The sequence below is a fragment of the Desarmillaria tabescens genome (assembly GCF_030435595.1).
Source record: "Desarmillaria tabescens strain CCBAS 213 chromosome Unknown EV420scaffold_74, whole genome shotgun sequence".
NCBI lineage: Eukaryota > Fungi > Basidiomycota > Agaricomycetes > Agaricales > Physalacriaceae > Desarmillaria > Desarmillaria tabescens.
In genome coordinates, this window is record NW_026848373.1 from 13527 (window position 1) to 29819 (window position 16293).

A 16293-nucleotide genomic window follows, 5' to 3' on the forward strand; every position below is an offset into this window, starting at 1 on the left:
GGAGGTTTTTTTTAACTTGTCGAAAAGGAGGCACGACGAAGAAAGGTAAGACTCCAGGGTTTCACTGAAATTCCTTTGAATCATCTCTTCCTCTTCATTTATAGACCATGATCTTACTGTTTGGGATGGAAATTTCCAACGAAAACAGCAAGTTAACAGCAAGATCACTGTGCTATTACTGGGTGGAGCAAGATCGGGTTCCACCCCATCGTAGACTCTGAGCACAGCCTTTTACGACCAGTGGTATACATTTACATGCCGTTTGATAGGCTCATGAACTGTGTAACTCATATCATTACCGGTCCCCGATCAAGATGTCGGCCATTCAGCGTATGGTGAAGGAACAGACTTTCCAGTAACCCTCTAAATATAATTTCCACTGAATACGTCCGGAGGGGGGGGGGGGGGTCTATTCCTCGCTGAGAATCATGAACTGCCGCGATCATATATTACGGACTACATATTGACCCCGAGGATCTTTCAGGGTCTAGTCGACAAGGGAAGATGCGCGCGCTTCGCTCAGAGCTCTCAGGGTTGGGGGAGATCATCCGGGAACTGAACAACTCACCGAGGTGTAAGTAGCACAGTTCTCAAGTGTCACTCCATTTTTCATACTCATTCCAAAGCTCCAGTGGTCGCGAGGACATGAAGCAAGAATAATTGTTGCATTAAATGGCGGCCCGGATCCACAAGGTCAGGCTCTGATGCCCCTGAAATTGTAAAACAGCCTCACCTCTGATCATCAATGCATCATTACCAACACGTCGACATTTCAAGTAGTAAACAGTCCATCCTTCCAGACGTAGGTACCCGCTGCTCATTTTTTCCAAACCGCAGACAAGATCATTTAAATCAGTTAGTCATTACATTCCAGATTTGCAACGTCAAAGCCGCCTATCGCCTGTGCATCTGCTTGCAAACACCGCCTCTTACTCTAGTCTAGTTACCAATGCTGAAAGAGCTGGAAAAGACAATCGTGGTCAACGATCTTTTACATCGCTTTCCTACCCGATCCGGTAGTAGTGCTACCGCACCTCCAACAGCCAGCCCTACTGCCCACTATACGCATGCCAGCGCCGTAATGTGAGGTGATACTGACTCCTGATTCATATCCCGTCTATACGTCGGAGATTGCTGAGCGCAGGTGGATAAATAGCAGTGCGTCGTGTACCTACCACAAGTCAGCACGGCCCTCTACTTACCAGTATACTCCAGAGACGTACCGATGCTTCGTCTTACCGCGAAAGACGACCAAAGCAAGATAGAAACCATCGCACTCGGAGTCTGGAAGGTTTCTTATCTCAAAAATACTCCTTTCAATGTTCGCAAGCAAATTTCTGACTTGGGAGCTGCATTTCCCTACTTTCAACGTTTAGCCCTCGAAGTGTATTCCCTCGAGCCCATGTTGGCGATCTTGTTTGTATTGAACAAACTGTGGAAAGGAGTAGAGGGTGCTTTACTGCTATACTTCTCCAGCCGAATTCTGCGAATCGTAGGTTTTTCCTTATATCATTCTATCTATATGACTTACAGGTTCTCTCGTATAGATCGAGATCGGGTTGATAGAAGGAGTGCCAGACACGGGTGCGATCTTGAATGCGGTAGCGGCGCGTATCGCCTGCGTTGTACTCGCCGCAATATTACACTGGGCCAGGTTTGTGTCTTGCTTTTCTTAACGTCCAATGTGCGCTTAATTATTCCAGCGAGCAAGTAATCCCGACTCTGAAAACCCGGATTACGACTCATTTTGAGTTGTATTTGATGCAAGGTAATTGGATGCGTCATTCTTTTCCATCATCAACACGCGTTTATCGTGCTTTTAGCTCAATTAAGAATAGACGTTCCCACTTCACAAGGTGAGTCGTATTCCCGCGTTGCACGTCAGTTTCATTAACTCCTGCTTAGAACCGCGAAGCAAAATTAGAGCATCCTCCTACAATGCGTGGACTTCATTTGAGGGCGTCGTCGACTTTGTGACGCAGATAATGAAGGCATTTAGCCAGTTTACCCTCATTCTTCAAACTTCTCAATTACGGGTTCGTCATTGTTTACGGTTCTATGTGTCATGAAGCCGGTGTTTCTCTCTCTATCGGGTCGTTCGCTATGGGATACTCGTATGTTGCTCTTGACTCGCTCCCTAATTATAGACTGACATTTAATTTGAGCCCATATTGTTTATACAGACAACGAGCATCGCAAACGTATGAAGGCATTGAACGTCATGACTACCCCTGGCTACAGATCCGAAGTCCTCGCAGGAGACCTGATCGGCTACATTATTAATGGTAATTACTTCTCTCAATCTCTCTCCACTATTTCTCAAGAGTGATGTTTCGCAAAAGAATATAAGAAGGCGGCTGCGCTTCTCGGCGGCCTCTCGGACGATTGGGCTCCCAATCAGTACATGAACAGGAAGTCTCCAATGTGGCAAATTGCCACCAGTTTGATGGGCGACCTGCCAGTCGTATGTCCAATATAATAGTCGGCATTCTGATGCTCAATTTTGATTCATTAATCTCCAGGTGTATTGCGCGATCGTGTCTATCCTTCATCCAGAGAAGCTGTCACTTTCTTCAATTGCGATACTCCAACAATCCTCGCAGACACTCGAATGGACCCTCCAACTCCTTTCCATGAACATCAACTCCTTCCGAAAACAATATCAAGAGATCAAGAATGTCTACGATTCCGCTCAACTCACAACAAACATTCAAGATGGCAATGTATCTTATCCCAGGACAGGCGAAGAGGAACTCCGGGGCATGTCCTTCGAACTGCGAGATGTCTCCTTCACTTATCCCGGCAGCCAAAATACCAAACCAGCCCTGTCCAACATTAACCTATCCATAAAGTCCGGCCAACTGGTCGTCATCGTGGGGGCAAATGGCAGCGGGAAGTCCACCATCCTCAAACTTCTCACACGGTTCTACGACCCCTCTTCCTCGCCAGACTCAATACTCGTTGGTGGTATCCCAATCTCAAGATACCGTATAGCGGACCTACGACGAGCAACGGCAACGTTGACGCAGGATCACTCGCTCTTCCCTCTGTCGCTGGGAGAGAATATCGGACTGGGGTATCCAGAGAGAACATGGGATGCAGGGATGGTAGACCGGGCTGCCGAGATGGGTGGGGCGACACATTGTTTAGGAAAGCTTGAGAAAGGGAAGAATACCAAGCTGGACACGGGCAACGAGGCGTATGGACACAACGTACCCGACGAACCGTCCCATCCATTGCAGTGTGAACTGGAGAAGCTTCAGAAGAATATTTCGCTGTCAGGAGGGGAGACCCAGAGGATCGTAGCGTGAGCTTGTTTCTCTTCGGGGCGAACCTGTTGATCATCTTTATCGTCCAGGGCGAGGACGTTCATGCGTTTTGAGTCTGGGTCTGTCAATTTAGTGACAGTCGATGAGCCAAGCTCGGCGTTGGATCCTGAAGGGGAGGCGGCTCTGTTTAGAAATCTTATCAGAGTTCGAGAAGGGAAAACTATGATATTCGTCACGCATCGGTTTGGCCATTTGACGAAGCATGCTGATATTGTTGTGTGAGTCCTTTGCTTTGACGTAAATCAGACTGATTGACTCGATTCTGTTTAGGTGCATGAAAGATGGTACAATAGCTGAGGCCGGTACTCACGAAGAGCTGATCCACAGAGATGGGGAGTACGCCAAACTGTACAACATACAGGCGAGCGCGTTTTTCAAGCCTGAGTGCATGTAACACGTCAAGGGCCGTGACCCTGTGCGTTTGGACATGGGTTCAGAGGTGATCGGGAAGTGTCTTTTAACGAGAATTATATTGGAAGCGATACAAATATGTAAGTATCCTCGTCGTATTTCCTCAGTATATTATCAGCAAAATCTGTGCTCACAATCAAATCGTGCATATTATCTATCAAGTTTTTACACCTGTATCCCCCAACCACCTCTTGAATCCGCTCGCAAGTACGGTCATAAAACTGAGCGACCCGTGGTTGCGTATTCTCTTCATCGCCTCGCGCAGACGAGAAGTGCAAGGACTGAAGACGCGGCCAAGAAGACAACACGTCGAGAGTACGCGCCTTTGTGAGGAAATCCAGTTAGCGCTTTAGACTCCAGTATGAATACGAATCGTCACATACGATAATATTTTCAGAACCCTCAACATTAGCATGTGCTGAATCAAGGGCCAATCGCAAAGTAGTCAGTTTCGTGCACTGCAACAAAGCAGCCAGATGCTTTTCCTCCAGACACCATGCACCCGCGTAAGAGGGCTGAATGTATAGCTCTGTGAGGGTCTGCACATGCAGCGGTAGGATTGCATGATAAAAGTCGTCGGCACAACGCCTTTCCTCCTTATGGTCCGCTTCTTCAACGTCAATGGTCACTGCCAGTAACTCGATCCCCGAATAAGATCTGAGGTAGCCGAGAAGAGATTTGTTTCCCCACGCAACAGACACCGATACAAGTTTGATGCCTTCCGCACGAGCGAGTTCCCAGAATTGGTCTGGGACTTCCATATCCAGGGTGAGAGCAGTTAACGAACGTAGATGTCGAAAGTCATCTGGGAGAGAGGAAGTCGAAATGACGAGTCCGCGAAGGAAAAGCGATTTCAATGGAAGCTCGACGTCAGAAGGCACATGGGAAAGAAGTTTCTCGATGGAAGGATGTGAATCAGATATATCATCGTAACTCGTCACCGATAAAGACGTCATGTTAGGGCAATTCCCCACTATATGTGGACAGAAATCCATTACGCGAAATCCGGCAAATGTAAACGTGGTGAGATTTCGAAAGGCGGAAAAGGCGGTGGTATAGGAGCAATTAGGATGCAGCTGAATGCTCACGTCTGTCAAATGACGACAGGCCATGAATTTCTTCATAATTAATTCGATAGAGTTTCTTCTGAACGATCCTTGGGACCATCCGATCCAACTGCGATCCATTAGCAAGTTTGCGGACTACCAGTAGCGCAGCACGTACCATAGAGATCTCAGCTCAATTAATTTTGGAATAGCCCCAACGAGAAGTTTCTCGATGGCTTGAGTTTTTCGTGCACGCTTACGCGCCATGCGATGCCAGAATCTTCGGTATTTGAGATGGGGAGGGTCGAATGGTGATACGAACCGCAGAGTCTGGATGTATTGCCCCACTTCGGTTTTCCCTGACGCGAGAGCTCTGAGCAATGAAACAGAAGTGTAGTATCGACTGTCTATGTGGAGACATATCTCGATAGTCTCAAAGACGAAAGGTGTAGCGACATCTCGGAAGTATTTACACGTGCCTCGAAGGGCTATCAGGTCGTCGTGATCGAGCTACGAGGAAGGAAAGAGAGAATCAGCTTCGAGAGTGCTTCCCAGTGCCAGTAGCTCCAACATTCGCACCTCGAACACAATGCCTTCTAGTATCTCAGGCGGTACCGCAGAGAGCATGGGAGTTGAAAGAGAAATGCCGACATCATGACCAAGTTCTAGTTCATCGGAGCCGGATTATGCAATATGTTCCGGTTACGTTGGACCGCTCCGGATGTACCAATCACGGACTGGGCTTTCGTTCCTGTTCGATTAAATGACGGGAACGAGGGTCCGCCTTTGACTTGACGGCCATAATAAATTTGCCGGTAATGCGGGGGCCTAGTTATTGACAGTTTGACATAATGAAGAGGAGAGAGGGCGTCAAGTTGTGAACTCAGATGAAGAAAAGAACTAGGAAGATAATAGTATGGTCATGGGAATCCAACTTCCATCCAACAAGAGACCTTCTGCAAGTCGGAAAAGGCAGATTCAAGTGGGGGAGCAAAGACGGGGCTCGGATTCGAGAATTTGGAAGTAGCAAAAAATTATATAGCGAGTGTGTCCTCAATTATAACGGCAAAACCTCAACTTGAGCCGCTATATCACTCCAACACGTCGACATCACCCAACGTCTTAACGGCGACCTTGATCTTCCGAGCGCTTGCCATAGCCGGCCATGGAGAATTGAACACTTCATCCAATTCTTCAAGTGTACGTCCACGCTACGAGGAGGGCATAGGTAAGAGGGTGTTTATAAGGAGATATCGACATGTAGCTTACTGTCTCCACGCAGAATAGAAACCACAGGACGGACGCAACAAGGTCCCATCCGACGAAAACGAAGTAGTACTTCCATCCAAGACGCTCCAAACCAACGCTGTTTGCAAAGGTGTTGATGAATCCGGCGATATTGGATATCAGGATATGAACTGGGAGTGGACGAGATTCAGGTCGGGAAGGATGCGTTGTATGTCAGACTTACCTCCCATGCCCTTAGCGCGTATGTCCTGCCGCAAAACTCTATAGAACCCGCATGCATTGGCACATTCAAATAGCGCCAAAAAATCGTAACTCACTCTGCACAGTACAGCGCCTGCAGGGGGGTATACGTAAAACTGTATACGACACCGAAGAGGAAAACCATGGTGATGGACGCGTTAGCCCCAGCCGTGTTCGTATTGTCAGATTTCCCATCTGGGAGATTTCATTAGCGTGGGCAGGTTAGTGGTAGTGTTAGACGTACATGCGGATGATAAGGCGGCGACCATTGCTAACAGCACCGCAAGGGTGAAAGCCCCGATGTATAGACGCCTGCGACGCCCGGTGCGGTCGGTTACTGCGGCACCCTGTGGGGGTAACATGAGGCGGTGGGAGGAGGTGAGGAGAGAGCATACACTGAAGGCACCAAAAGCGGATAAAATTGAGTTTGCAAAATTACTAGAGAGGGAAGATCAATTTAGGCGCAAACCGCTGGGTTTGGTGCAACAAACTAGACGAGTTGTTGATGTTTTGATTTTACGCCAGCGTTGCTCATCAGCGTAGGGAGGAAATATGTGATCAGCTGATAGACCCTTGAGTTACCCTGCACGATGTAAGGATTGAGGCTAGCGGCTTACCCCATTCCCTGCGAGTTGTCCGTTGACCTTTGAAGTGAGTTCGGTCAAGCTAGCAGAAGAAATAAAAGGCAGAATGGCTTACACACTGAAGGACGCGTCAAATACGGTCGTTATATGGGCGAAAAACGTACCATCAAAACAAGGCAAAGCATGCGCCATCCTGGAAGGAAAGATTTTATTAGAACTAATACAGTGAATGAAACTGAAGATCAGCGTACGGCTGTTCCTATTGTTAAAGAGACCGCTATAATCCCAAAACGGTTCACGTTTCTTGACCGTTATCGCTGCTGAAATTCCTTGAGCTGGAGCTAATTGCCTCTAGTCAAAGAAAGATTCTCAAAGCAGAGTAGCTTATAATCTGACCTCGATAATAGGATTTGTCTTTCCATCGTTGCTGTGATAGCGAACGAGAACTTCCCTCGCTTTGTCCAGCTGACCTTTCTGGACATACCACCGTGGGACTTTCAGGGCAGAAGCCAGCAGCAAGACATAACTATAATCTGGGCATGTCCATCAGAATTCGCAAGTAGAACCATGAGGCTAGCTTCGTACCGGTGGGAAAATCTGCAAGGATGAGGGGGAGACGCCAAGCCCAGGTGCTGTTCATCTTCTGGGTGCCAATCATAGCTCCAGTGGCGGGGATACTTCCAATGAAGAAGCATCTGTGGAAGACGTTCGTTTCAGTATAGAGATACGGTCATCGAGATGTCGACATACGAGTTGTATAAGCCGCCGAGACGACCCCGCCATTGAGGGGGTGCTAATTCTGTTACCCAGGTTGGTGCTGCTGTTGTAGAAATGGAGATTCCGAACCCGAGAATGAACTGGAAGGTGCATGGGTAAGGGCATGGAGAGAATGGACTTTGTGCTTACTCGACCGCCCAAGAAGGCTTTTATATTTTGTGCGGAGGATATTATGGCCACTCCGAGAAGTATGAAGAATCCGCCCTGATGATAGGGTAAGGGTGAACCGTGACGTAGCACGAAAAGAGCTGACGGTGAACATCCCACCTCGTCTTCCCCACTGCAGCAAACACGAAGGTAAGATAGGATAACTTGAATAGTTATTACACTGCTACGTACCATGTCACTCAGTGGACCAGCGAAAAGTGCACCGACGACATTGCCAACAATACTGATTATAAGGATTAGTATGCATACATTAAGAAGAAATGGAGCATATTTACTAAATCATAAAAACAATTCCAGTTGATACGCCGACTTGATCGTAGCCGAACTAGTAGTTGTCAACGAAGAACTATGAAGATAAGAAATATGACATACGTAGTTCAGATACTGGTCCATAGCGTTGATCCCACTCATCAAGCTACCGTCGAATCCGGAGGATACTGCGTTCAGAAATCCCACCATTACGATAAAATATAGCTGCAGTCGCGAGGTAAATCTCGATAGATAAGGATAGTAGAAAGTCAATATGTACTTTGAACGCTCGCTTGCTCCATGGATCCAATAGCGTCGTATGTACTGCCTTGGAGAAATCGACATTGTAGGAAACATCGACTTTTTTGAGGACGGCATCGTCGAGGGACGAGGAGACGGGCGTTTCTTTGATATCTTCGTCAGAGAGCTTCTCAATAGACATGAAAGAAGAACTAGACCTCTCCCTATCAGGATTCGTGAGCATTTATATCGCTGAATTGATAGATAACACCGAATAGCGCTACATTCGGGTCGCTGTGAGATAAGAGAATAGAGAATGCTGCTTTAAAAATTGCGAGCGTTGTCCGGCATCTCACCGGGCCGAGAGGTCATGTGTTGATGGTTGAAAATATCCAGTTCGGAGACTCCGGCCCGCATTACGGCTTTCACTGTTGCCACCACCACTGACGGCGTCTGAGACTATTGCTGGCGTTTAGCGCTCAGTGCTCGTTATCCTTCTTCTACCTGAACTATCGATAGAAAACGGGACCCTCATAGCGTCGATATCATGATTAATCTCGAGTCTCTGCATATCCTTCACTCTGAGACTTGGCACCTGACGCGGGCAGAAGAGCCGTGGAACCGCGAAGTCCGCTACCCATGGCCTATGGAGAACGTCTTAGGTGACCTTCGTCATTTCTACTATTCAGGTATCGACGCCGTTACAAGTGAGTGCTCTTCTGTTTCTCACGGCGTCTCCTAACGGTTTGGCTGAATCCTCTTAGATATTTTTTCATCTGCAACGGACCCGGCGAAAAGATCAGAAAACTCAGAAGAATTACTGCAAAACATGGTGTTCAAGTGGATCACCCGATTTTTTCGCCATGACCTGCAGTGTGCATGCATACTCGAATCCCGACAAGGACGTGTTCCTCGATGATCTCGTTAGCAGGATGTCCATTCCCGAACTTGTCTTGCAGCTTCATCTCATGTTCGCCGATAATGTTGCTGGTCCTAGGTCTGAAAATGAACTCTATGGTATGCGGATCATCGATATAATCTATTCCTTGCCTATCTAACCACCTGACAGACTTCGCTATGCAAGCGGCACCAACGGCCGGTATTGGTGTTATCCACGACTGGTATCCCACCGATCCGACATACTATAATATACTTCAGAAGCTCAATAGCGACAAGAGCCGTCTTGGACTTCCCTTCATGCAACTAGGCGAATGTGTGCATGGCGTTGGGTCGTTCAAGCAGTCAATGTTCCCTCAGGCAATAGGCATGAGCGCCAGCTTTGACCCAAGCATGGTATACCAAGTTGGGAGAGCAATTGGTTCCGAAGCTCGATCCATAGGTATCCACGCTTGTCTGGCGCCGGTGCTTGATCTTGGGAAAGAACCGAGATGGGGCCGAGTGCAGGGTAAGTCGTGCGGTCAAATTTCGTCTGCATATCGTGCTGAGACTATTAATAGAAGACTGGGGGGAAGACTCTGTTCTCACATCCCATATGGGCGTCGCATTCGCTTCTGGACTGTCGAAGAATGGATCATGGAGTGACCCTGATGCTGTTGTTCCCGTTGTGAAGGTACGAACATATATCGTCCTTACTGCAGCCGACTAATTCATTGTGTATGCACAGCACTTCGCCGCACACGGAAGCCCTCATGGTGGAATTAACGCTGCTTCTTTCATGGGTCACGGAATGCGTCAGGTCATGATGGAGATGCTCGTGCCGTTCAAGGCCGGTTTAGACCTCGGAGGCGCGAGAGGCGTCATGATGTACTTGTTTGTTTATGCAATCACTGGTGATGGCGCTGATCTGACTATAGGGCATATCACGAACTCGATGAAGTCCCAGCACATGTACATCCATTACTATACGATGCATTGGATGAGTGGGGTTTCGATGGTACGCTGATTATGTTTCACCTGTTGTTTCGAATCTGACCTGTTCGACGCAGGCTTTATCATGGCTGATGATACAGGTATGACATGAAATAGCTAAATGATGGACTAACTAACTGACTGATCACTGAAAGGAATGAGAATGTTGAATGTGCGACATACTGTATCAAATTCTCCGGCAGATACGATACGACAATGGTTTAACGCGGGCGGAAATCTACAATTCTATGACTATGACCTGCCGACATATCTTAACGTAAGGCAGCCTGCTATCCCCCATATTCCTATTCTCACCGGAAGCAGTGCACTATCGACCTCATAGCGAATGGGACTGTCTCTGAATCAACCTTACGGTCCCATGCTCGAAGGATTCTCGGCGTCAAATACGACCTCGGACTCTTCGACAATCCATACATCCCCAATGGCCTCGACTATCGGACCCTCACAAACGAGCATGTACCTCTCACCCTCGATGCTGCTCATCGTTCCATTGTTCTCCTCGAAAACAAAAACTCGACGCTCCCCATCAGACCGGCGGAACAAGGAATCTCCAAGATCGCTTTGATCGGACCTTTCAGCGACATTCTGAACTATGGTGACTACTCGGGCTCGTGGGGGGAGTACCCTGTCGCCAATTCGAGCACTATCAGGCAGGCGATGAAGGAGTATCTTTCTACGAACCACCCAAATGTCAGCCTCGTCTCGAGCTGGGGTGCCGATACTTGGATGTACACCGCCCAGCATGCCATCCCAGGATACCTTCTCTCTTCTAACGGTACTCCTGGTGGATTGCTCGCGACCTACTACTCCGATACCAATTTCACGCACGCAGTCTTCCAAGTGCAGGAGCAGCCGAATAGGGACTGGGGAATATACCCTCCGCTTGGATTGCCATCAAACAATTTCAGTGTGGTCTGGGAAGGCGAGCTCGAGGTACCGGTGGATGGAAGCGACGTCGATGGATACATCGGTGTCGCGGTCTATGCGAACAATACGGGGAGGATATACGTCGACGACGTCCTAGTCGCTCAGTCCGAGTTCTCAGGTACCGGGACTGTGATGGGCAACATCCAGTCGCTCAACTACGTCCGCGCGAATGCGACGAGCACTCCACCCGGAGGCGTGGCCTTCACTTGGAGGGCCGGCGCCAGGCATAAACTGCGGGTCGAGTTTCAGGCGTGGAATTTGTGGCAAAAGATCGAGAATGTGAACTCGATCAACGCGCAGGTGGAACTGTTTTGGAATTTGGTGGATCGGAGGGATGCTGTGGGCAAGGCTGTAGATGTTGCGAGGGAGGCAGACGTGGTGGTGTTGGCGGTTGGTGCTAGTTGGAGTAGTGATGGCGAGAGCGGAGATAGGGCTACTTTGGGCTTGTCTGTTAATCAAAGTGGGTCTTAGTGAGCTTTGGTGCTGTTTCGGTGTTGATATTGTTCAAGCTAAGCTGGCCGACGCAATCTTCGCTTTGGGGAAGCCGGTAGTGCTTGTGCTAGAAGGTGGCAGGCCGTTTGCGATCCCGGAGTATTATAACAAATGCGCCGCCGCGATCAATGCTGTTGGTATTCGTGCCGTCGTTTCACTTCGACCCTGATCAATGAGCGTAGTTCTTCCCAGGTCAATCGGGCGGACAGGCTATTACAGATGTTCTATTTGGGGAGTTCAATCCTGGCGGAAGAATACCGCTGAGCGTGCCGTACAACGTGGCGCAACTGCCCGTTTACTACAAGTGAGGAGAACATCGTTGTTTGGTTTTCCCTTCCCTGATTTTGGAGTGTAGCTACAAATTTACGGACCATGCGGTGGCTTATACGGATCTGAACCCTTTACCTACGGTACGTTTTTTGCCGTCTGGTTGTACTACTGGCTGATGTGACTGCAGTACTCGTTTGGCTACGGTCTATCATACACAACGTTTTCGGTGCACAATTTCAATGCCACTTCAACTGGCGGAGTGACGACATTCACTTCAGGTGAAACAATAACTTTTCGCGTGGAGGTGACCAACGAAGGGGACGTCGCAGGTTCATATGTCGCTCAGGTATGAAGGGCACGTTGTTTTCCGCTCGCTTTGCTTATGTGTTCCCGCAGGTCTACTTGTTAGTCCGAGTGTCCACCATCGTGCGCCCGCAGAAGCAGCTTGTTGCATTTGAGAGAGTTTATCTTGATGCGGGGCAGACGAAGGTGGCGATGATGGAGCTCGAGGTAGATAGGTACCTGAGAATTGTTAATAGGAGATATGAATGGGAGCTGGAGAGGGGGGAGTATGTGTTTGCGTTGCTTGAGCATGGGGGTCCGGATGCAAATACTGGGATAAATGTAACGATGCTTTGTTTGGGATAGCTTGAAAGAACAAATCATATTTCGTAGCACGTCAACATGTAAAACCGCTAGCTAATCGTATCCCCCTGAAGATAAAGACGGCGGTAATTCCCCGCCGCAGCTCACCTCTAAATCGTCTGTGAGCTCCAAAACCACTGTCGACGTCGTCGTAAATACGTCCCAGTCCAGAAAACAGGTTGATTTGTACGGCTTGCCGTTGACGGTTACGCTCTACACCGAGATTAGCAATGCCCTGGGTAAACAGAGGTTCAAGGGTACCTTGACATAGATGCCACTACCGAAACCCTTGCTCACGATGGTGGTCGTAGAGTTTAAGAAGGGATTATGAAATGATATAGAGGGGAAATACGGCGAAGAGAGGAGATACTGTTTCGTAGCTGGCAATGGGTACATCCCAGCGAGGTAAAAGAAGACGTAGCTACCCATAGCCCCTGCAGATTTGTTTTAACAGAGGTGTCGTTGGCTACTAGGTCAGATTACACACCTGAATCTGCCAGGGGTTAGTTTCGTGAAGAAGGTGAGGAGAGGTGAGCGTACCATCATTCCCAGGTAGACCATTCCGGGATGTGTTGAAGTATTTATCGATTGTCTCTCTTACGCGACGCGCACTATATCCTGGCTTGTCGGCATAGTGATACATATATGGAATCTGTTGTGAAGGTTCGTTTGTCGAATCGAAGTAACCCTAGCTGAGGATTAAAGGACGGCTGTTAGATGATATAGAATATACCTACGTTATCAAATATCCAATCAAGTCGTTCGATGAACTTCTGCCGACCGCCTTGCAGCTCAATGAGCTTGGCTGTGTCGTGCGGGGCGTACTGCACGAATGAGTATGTTGAGTGTATTAAGAGTCTAAAGGTATACCTGAGAATAGACTATAGGAGAGGTCTCGTAGAACCCGTCGCGACGGATGGCGTTCAGAAAGCATGTTGATCCAGTTGGATCATGAATGCTGCAGTGTCGAGGATCAGTGTAGTTCCACGTTCCATTGGCGAAGCGGGGCTGTCTATTCATCAACAACTGGTGACATACTGAGCGGTCTAACGACAGACCTGAAAGAATCCAGAAATGTCCTCTGCGATATCCGGAACAATGATGCTCCCATTCCACGAATTGACGAAGTTTCCCGCCCGGGATGTATACTAGTGATTGGGGATGAGGCGTACGCTCGTAAAGGAAAGATAGAAGAAACCAGACCTTGGCAGCATCCTCCGTCTTCTTCAGACCCTTCGCGACCTGCGAGATGGCGAAATCGTCGAAAGCATACTAAAAAGCATTCCTTCGTTAGCACGGAAAGAGAAAGGAGAGATTAGAAAAGAGACCCACCTCTATAGCCCGAGAAACTTGTTTTGTGTTCGCGCCTCCACGATACATTGTATCGAAGGAATGTAACCTAGTACAGGATCAGCCAGGAAGTTTGATCGACACACTGGGTCATACGCACCGAACTCTTTCCATACGTCGGCTTGGCGACCTTGGATGTTCCAATTGGGAGGGGTATTCTCCGCATCTGCGAGAAGTGCGGTATAGAGATCTTGGTCGGAAACGCCTAGCGCGGAGGTGTGATTCTGATATCTTCAGATAGATTGCATTAGTCACTGGGCATCGAAGAGATAAATGGATTGACTTGATGAAGAATTCTGCTAAGATGGGATCACCATCTAGAAGTCATGAGCAATATTTTGGCAAGGCAACGGTATCGGATGAACATACGACTCCCGCCTTGGATGAACCTTCATTGGTTCTTATGTGAGGTTCGATTCGAGCATGCAGAAAAACACGAATCGTACTGCTTGGTTCCCATCTCACGACACTCAGGGAGCCAACCCTCGTTCTTCTGAATATCGATCATTCCCCGAACGATATCTGAAAACCTTTCGGGGTCGTGAAGCGACATGAGAGGAAATAGAGTTCGATAGGTGTCCCACTGTACAAGTAATGTTAGCGTGAAAACAGGGAGGCAAAAGAAGAAAATTTTACGTTACAATAAAATGAGTCGTAATAAGGCTCGGTAGATGACCATCCGGGATTTTCGCCTGTCACTGGAAGAATACCATATTTCAGGGTTGTGTAGGCAGATAAATGCATAACTCACGATCCGCGGGAGTGATATGAGTCCTGTAAAGCTGTTTTGTTGGTTGTCGTTAGGGCGAAAAGGAATAGAAGTGAGAAGAATACGCACGGAAGAGTATAGCAGGGTCGTCGTATTTTCACCCACGCGTTCAGTATCAACCTGCACTCGTCCCAGAATGTCTCTCCATTGCGCTTCGCTGTCTTGAACGACCCTCTCAAAATCCCAATCCGGTATTTCTCCCTCTGCATTCGCGCATGCCTGTTCCACAGAGAGCAACGAGATACCCACCCGTGCTAGGATGGTAGTAGGTCCCACTCCCGAACCGGGAAACCCGACTAAACCACCATGCTCATACCCCCATGCTAGTGAAAAGGTTAATCATAAAGTTGAACGAAAGAAGACGGCTGATTCTCACTAGTAATAATGTTGCTGGATATCTGTTCCCCAGAGATCTGGGTAGTTGATCTTGTATGGCCCATATTCCACTGGTCCGCTGAAGTCTCCTTTGAAATCGACGCATGCATATGCTTTGTAGCGGTCTATTCCAAACGAGTCGGCGAAGCTTCCGCTGGCTATATGGGTGTGAAATGTGGTACCAAAAGGCTGATGGAAAATAGGGACGAACCTGTCATGCGACCCGTCTCCGCGTCGATGAGCATGGTTATGCCATTTGCACTAATCTGACCGTCGTTCGTAACATCCAGCAGAATCCTAGGTGTCGTAGATTCTTCAGGGAAAGTGTACCGATGTAAAGCTGTTCGTCGTGTAGATGTAAGTTCAACTCTGATTGAATTAGAGAGGTTGGTAGAAAAATAGCCGGGTGAGGCATAGTCATCCACTGAACCTAAAAACAAGCTTTCGTGAGAAAAAGAAACTGTCTCGAAGGGAATTCCGTACCATCAGGTAGTATGTGACGCAAAATTTTCCTCGAGTCGATCGTAGTGAGGCATTGCTCAAACGCCGAACAATTGTGAATAGGAAAAAGCTTGAAGTTCGATAAAGGAACTTGCTATTAAACAACTTGAGCAATCACTGACAAGAAACCGATAGCACATACTCCTCCTGTCCCGGACTGATGTAACTGGGAGAAGCCTGTGACATTATACATGCCATCACCGTCGTACCCTGCGTGCTTTCAATTGAAATAAGTTGATGGTCCGATAACCCGACTTAAAGGGCCATACGTTTCCAGGAGAATCGGTGTCCATCCCCACTTTGACCATACCATGCGGAATCGTCGCGCCTAGAACGAGTCTTTTCAGCTCCCTGGCAGGTACGAACTTCTCTTGAAGACGAACCAGGAAAAGTGTGTCCTCCATTGATTGTGCCGATAAACAGGTTCACATATTGGAGGGGATCGAGAGCAGCAGACAGATTTATGAGCCAGCTGTACAATACCAGCTTCATGAGAGCACGAAAGCGAGCAGAACAGGGTCAGCTGATAGCCATACGACCCGGAGATTTCGAAGGACTTCCTTTCTGCCTTTTCAAGACCGTTCTCGTGTCATTCTAGCAAGTGGCGGGCCGTTAACGTTTGACGGTACGAGTTACCGATGTGCTGAAGAAATCGAAGTATGCAATAGTATACACGAGCTCAACCAATGTCGAGAAATCAGTGACAGCAGCTGCCTTGAGGTCAAATGAAAATTTCCGAGATTAACGCGAACATCACGTGATCTATCGCCCTTGCCTGAACC

At 48.2% G+C, this 16293-nt stretch overlaps 5 protein-coding genes across 5 annotated transcripts; 2 read left to right on the forward strand and 3 right to left on the reverse strand.

The window, feature by feature from the left end:
• Positions 1-1225: 1225 nt before the first annotated feature.
• EV420DRAFT_1650350 (P-loop containing nucleoside triphosphate hydrolase protein) lies at positions 1226-3723 on the forward strand (the record flags this gene model as incomplete). Its single annotated transcript, XM_060478435.1, has 11 exons — positions 1226-1492; positions 1548-1654; positions 1704-1768; positions 1824-1856; positions 1906-2036; positions 2072-2114; positions 2184-2285; positions 2343-2464; positions 2523-3307; positions 3359-3547; positions 3600-3723. 11 exons carry the CDS (start codon positions 1226-1228, stop codon positions 3721-3723), a joined length of 1968 nt encoding a protein of 655 aa, XP_060323716.1.
• A 200-nt stretch (positions 3724-3923) lies between these two features.
• EV420DRAFT_1769181 (uncharacterized protein) lies at positions 3924-5413 on the reverse strand (the record flags this gene model as incomplete). The annotated part of the gene is made up of 3 exons (XM_060481010.1): positions 3924-4916; positions 4965-5296; positions 5366-5413. The coding sequence occupies 3 exons, from the start codon at positions 5411-5413 to the stop codon at positions 4082-4084; spliced, it is 1215 nt and encodes a 404-aa protein (XP_060323717.1). The 3' UTR covers positions 3924-4081.
• A 130-nt stretch (positions 5414-5543) lies between these two features.
• EV420DRAFT_1730786 (general substrate transporter) lies at positions 5544-8494 on the reverse strand (the record flags this gene model as incomplete). Its single annotated transcript, XM_060479914.1, has 19 exons — positions 5544-5997; positions 6056-6204; positions 6258-6295; positions 6352-6469; positions 6519-6621; positions 6670-6712; positions 6766-6836; positions 6892-6918; positions 7023-7051; positions 7110-7209; positions 7255-7391; positions 7444-7553; positions 7609-7715; positions 7765-7839; positions 7889-7915; positions 7975-8026; positions 8079-8128; positions 8176-8277; positions 8333-8494. 19 exons carry the CDS (start codon positions 8492-8494, stop codon positions 5878-5880), a joined length of 1620 nt encoding a protein of 539 aa, XP_060323718.1. The 3' UTR covers positions 5544-5877.
• Positions 8495-9107: 613 nt separating this feature from the next.
• On the forward strand, positions 9108-12624 carry EV420DRAFT_1128765 (glycoside hydrolase family 3 protein). The gene is made up of 13 exons (XM_060465969.1): positions 9108-9309; positions 9362-9697; positions 9750-9862; positions 9917-10056; positions 10107-10186; positions 10239-10262; positions 10317-10438; positions 10486-11569; positions 11619-11734; positions 11784-11905; positions 11957-12011; positions 12059-12217; positions 12268-12624. The coding sequence occupies exons 1-13, from the start codon at positions 9156-9158 to the stop codon at positions 12517-12519; spliced, it is 2757 nt and encodes a 918-aa protein (XP_060323719.1). The 5' UTR covers positions 9108-9155; the 3' UTR covers positions 12520-12624.
• EV420DRAFT_1581228 (glycosyl hydrolase family 92-domain-containing protein) lies at positions 12519-16218 on the reverse strand. Its single transcript, XM_060474656.1, has 21 exons — positions 15895-16218; positions 15781-15839; positions 15630-15668; positions 15494-15605; positions 15222-15440; positions 15083-15168; positions 14705-14944; positions 14618-14648; positions 14503-14564; positions 14313-14449; positions 14236-14255; positions 14150-14183; positions 13967-14097; positions 13849-13883; positions 13720-13788; positions 13575-13664; positions 13387-13524; positions 13254-13340; positions 13057-13204; positions 12778-12950; positions 12519-12729 (listed from the first exon to the last, which is right to left on the reverse strand). The coding sequence occupies exons 1-21, from the start codon at positions 16001-16003 to the stop codon at positions 12571-12573; spliced, it is 2178 nt and encodes a 725-aa protein (XP_060323720.1). The 5' UTR covers positions 16004-16218; the 3' UTR covers positions 12519-12570.
• Positions 16219-16293: the final 75 nt, after the last annotated feature.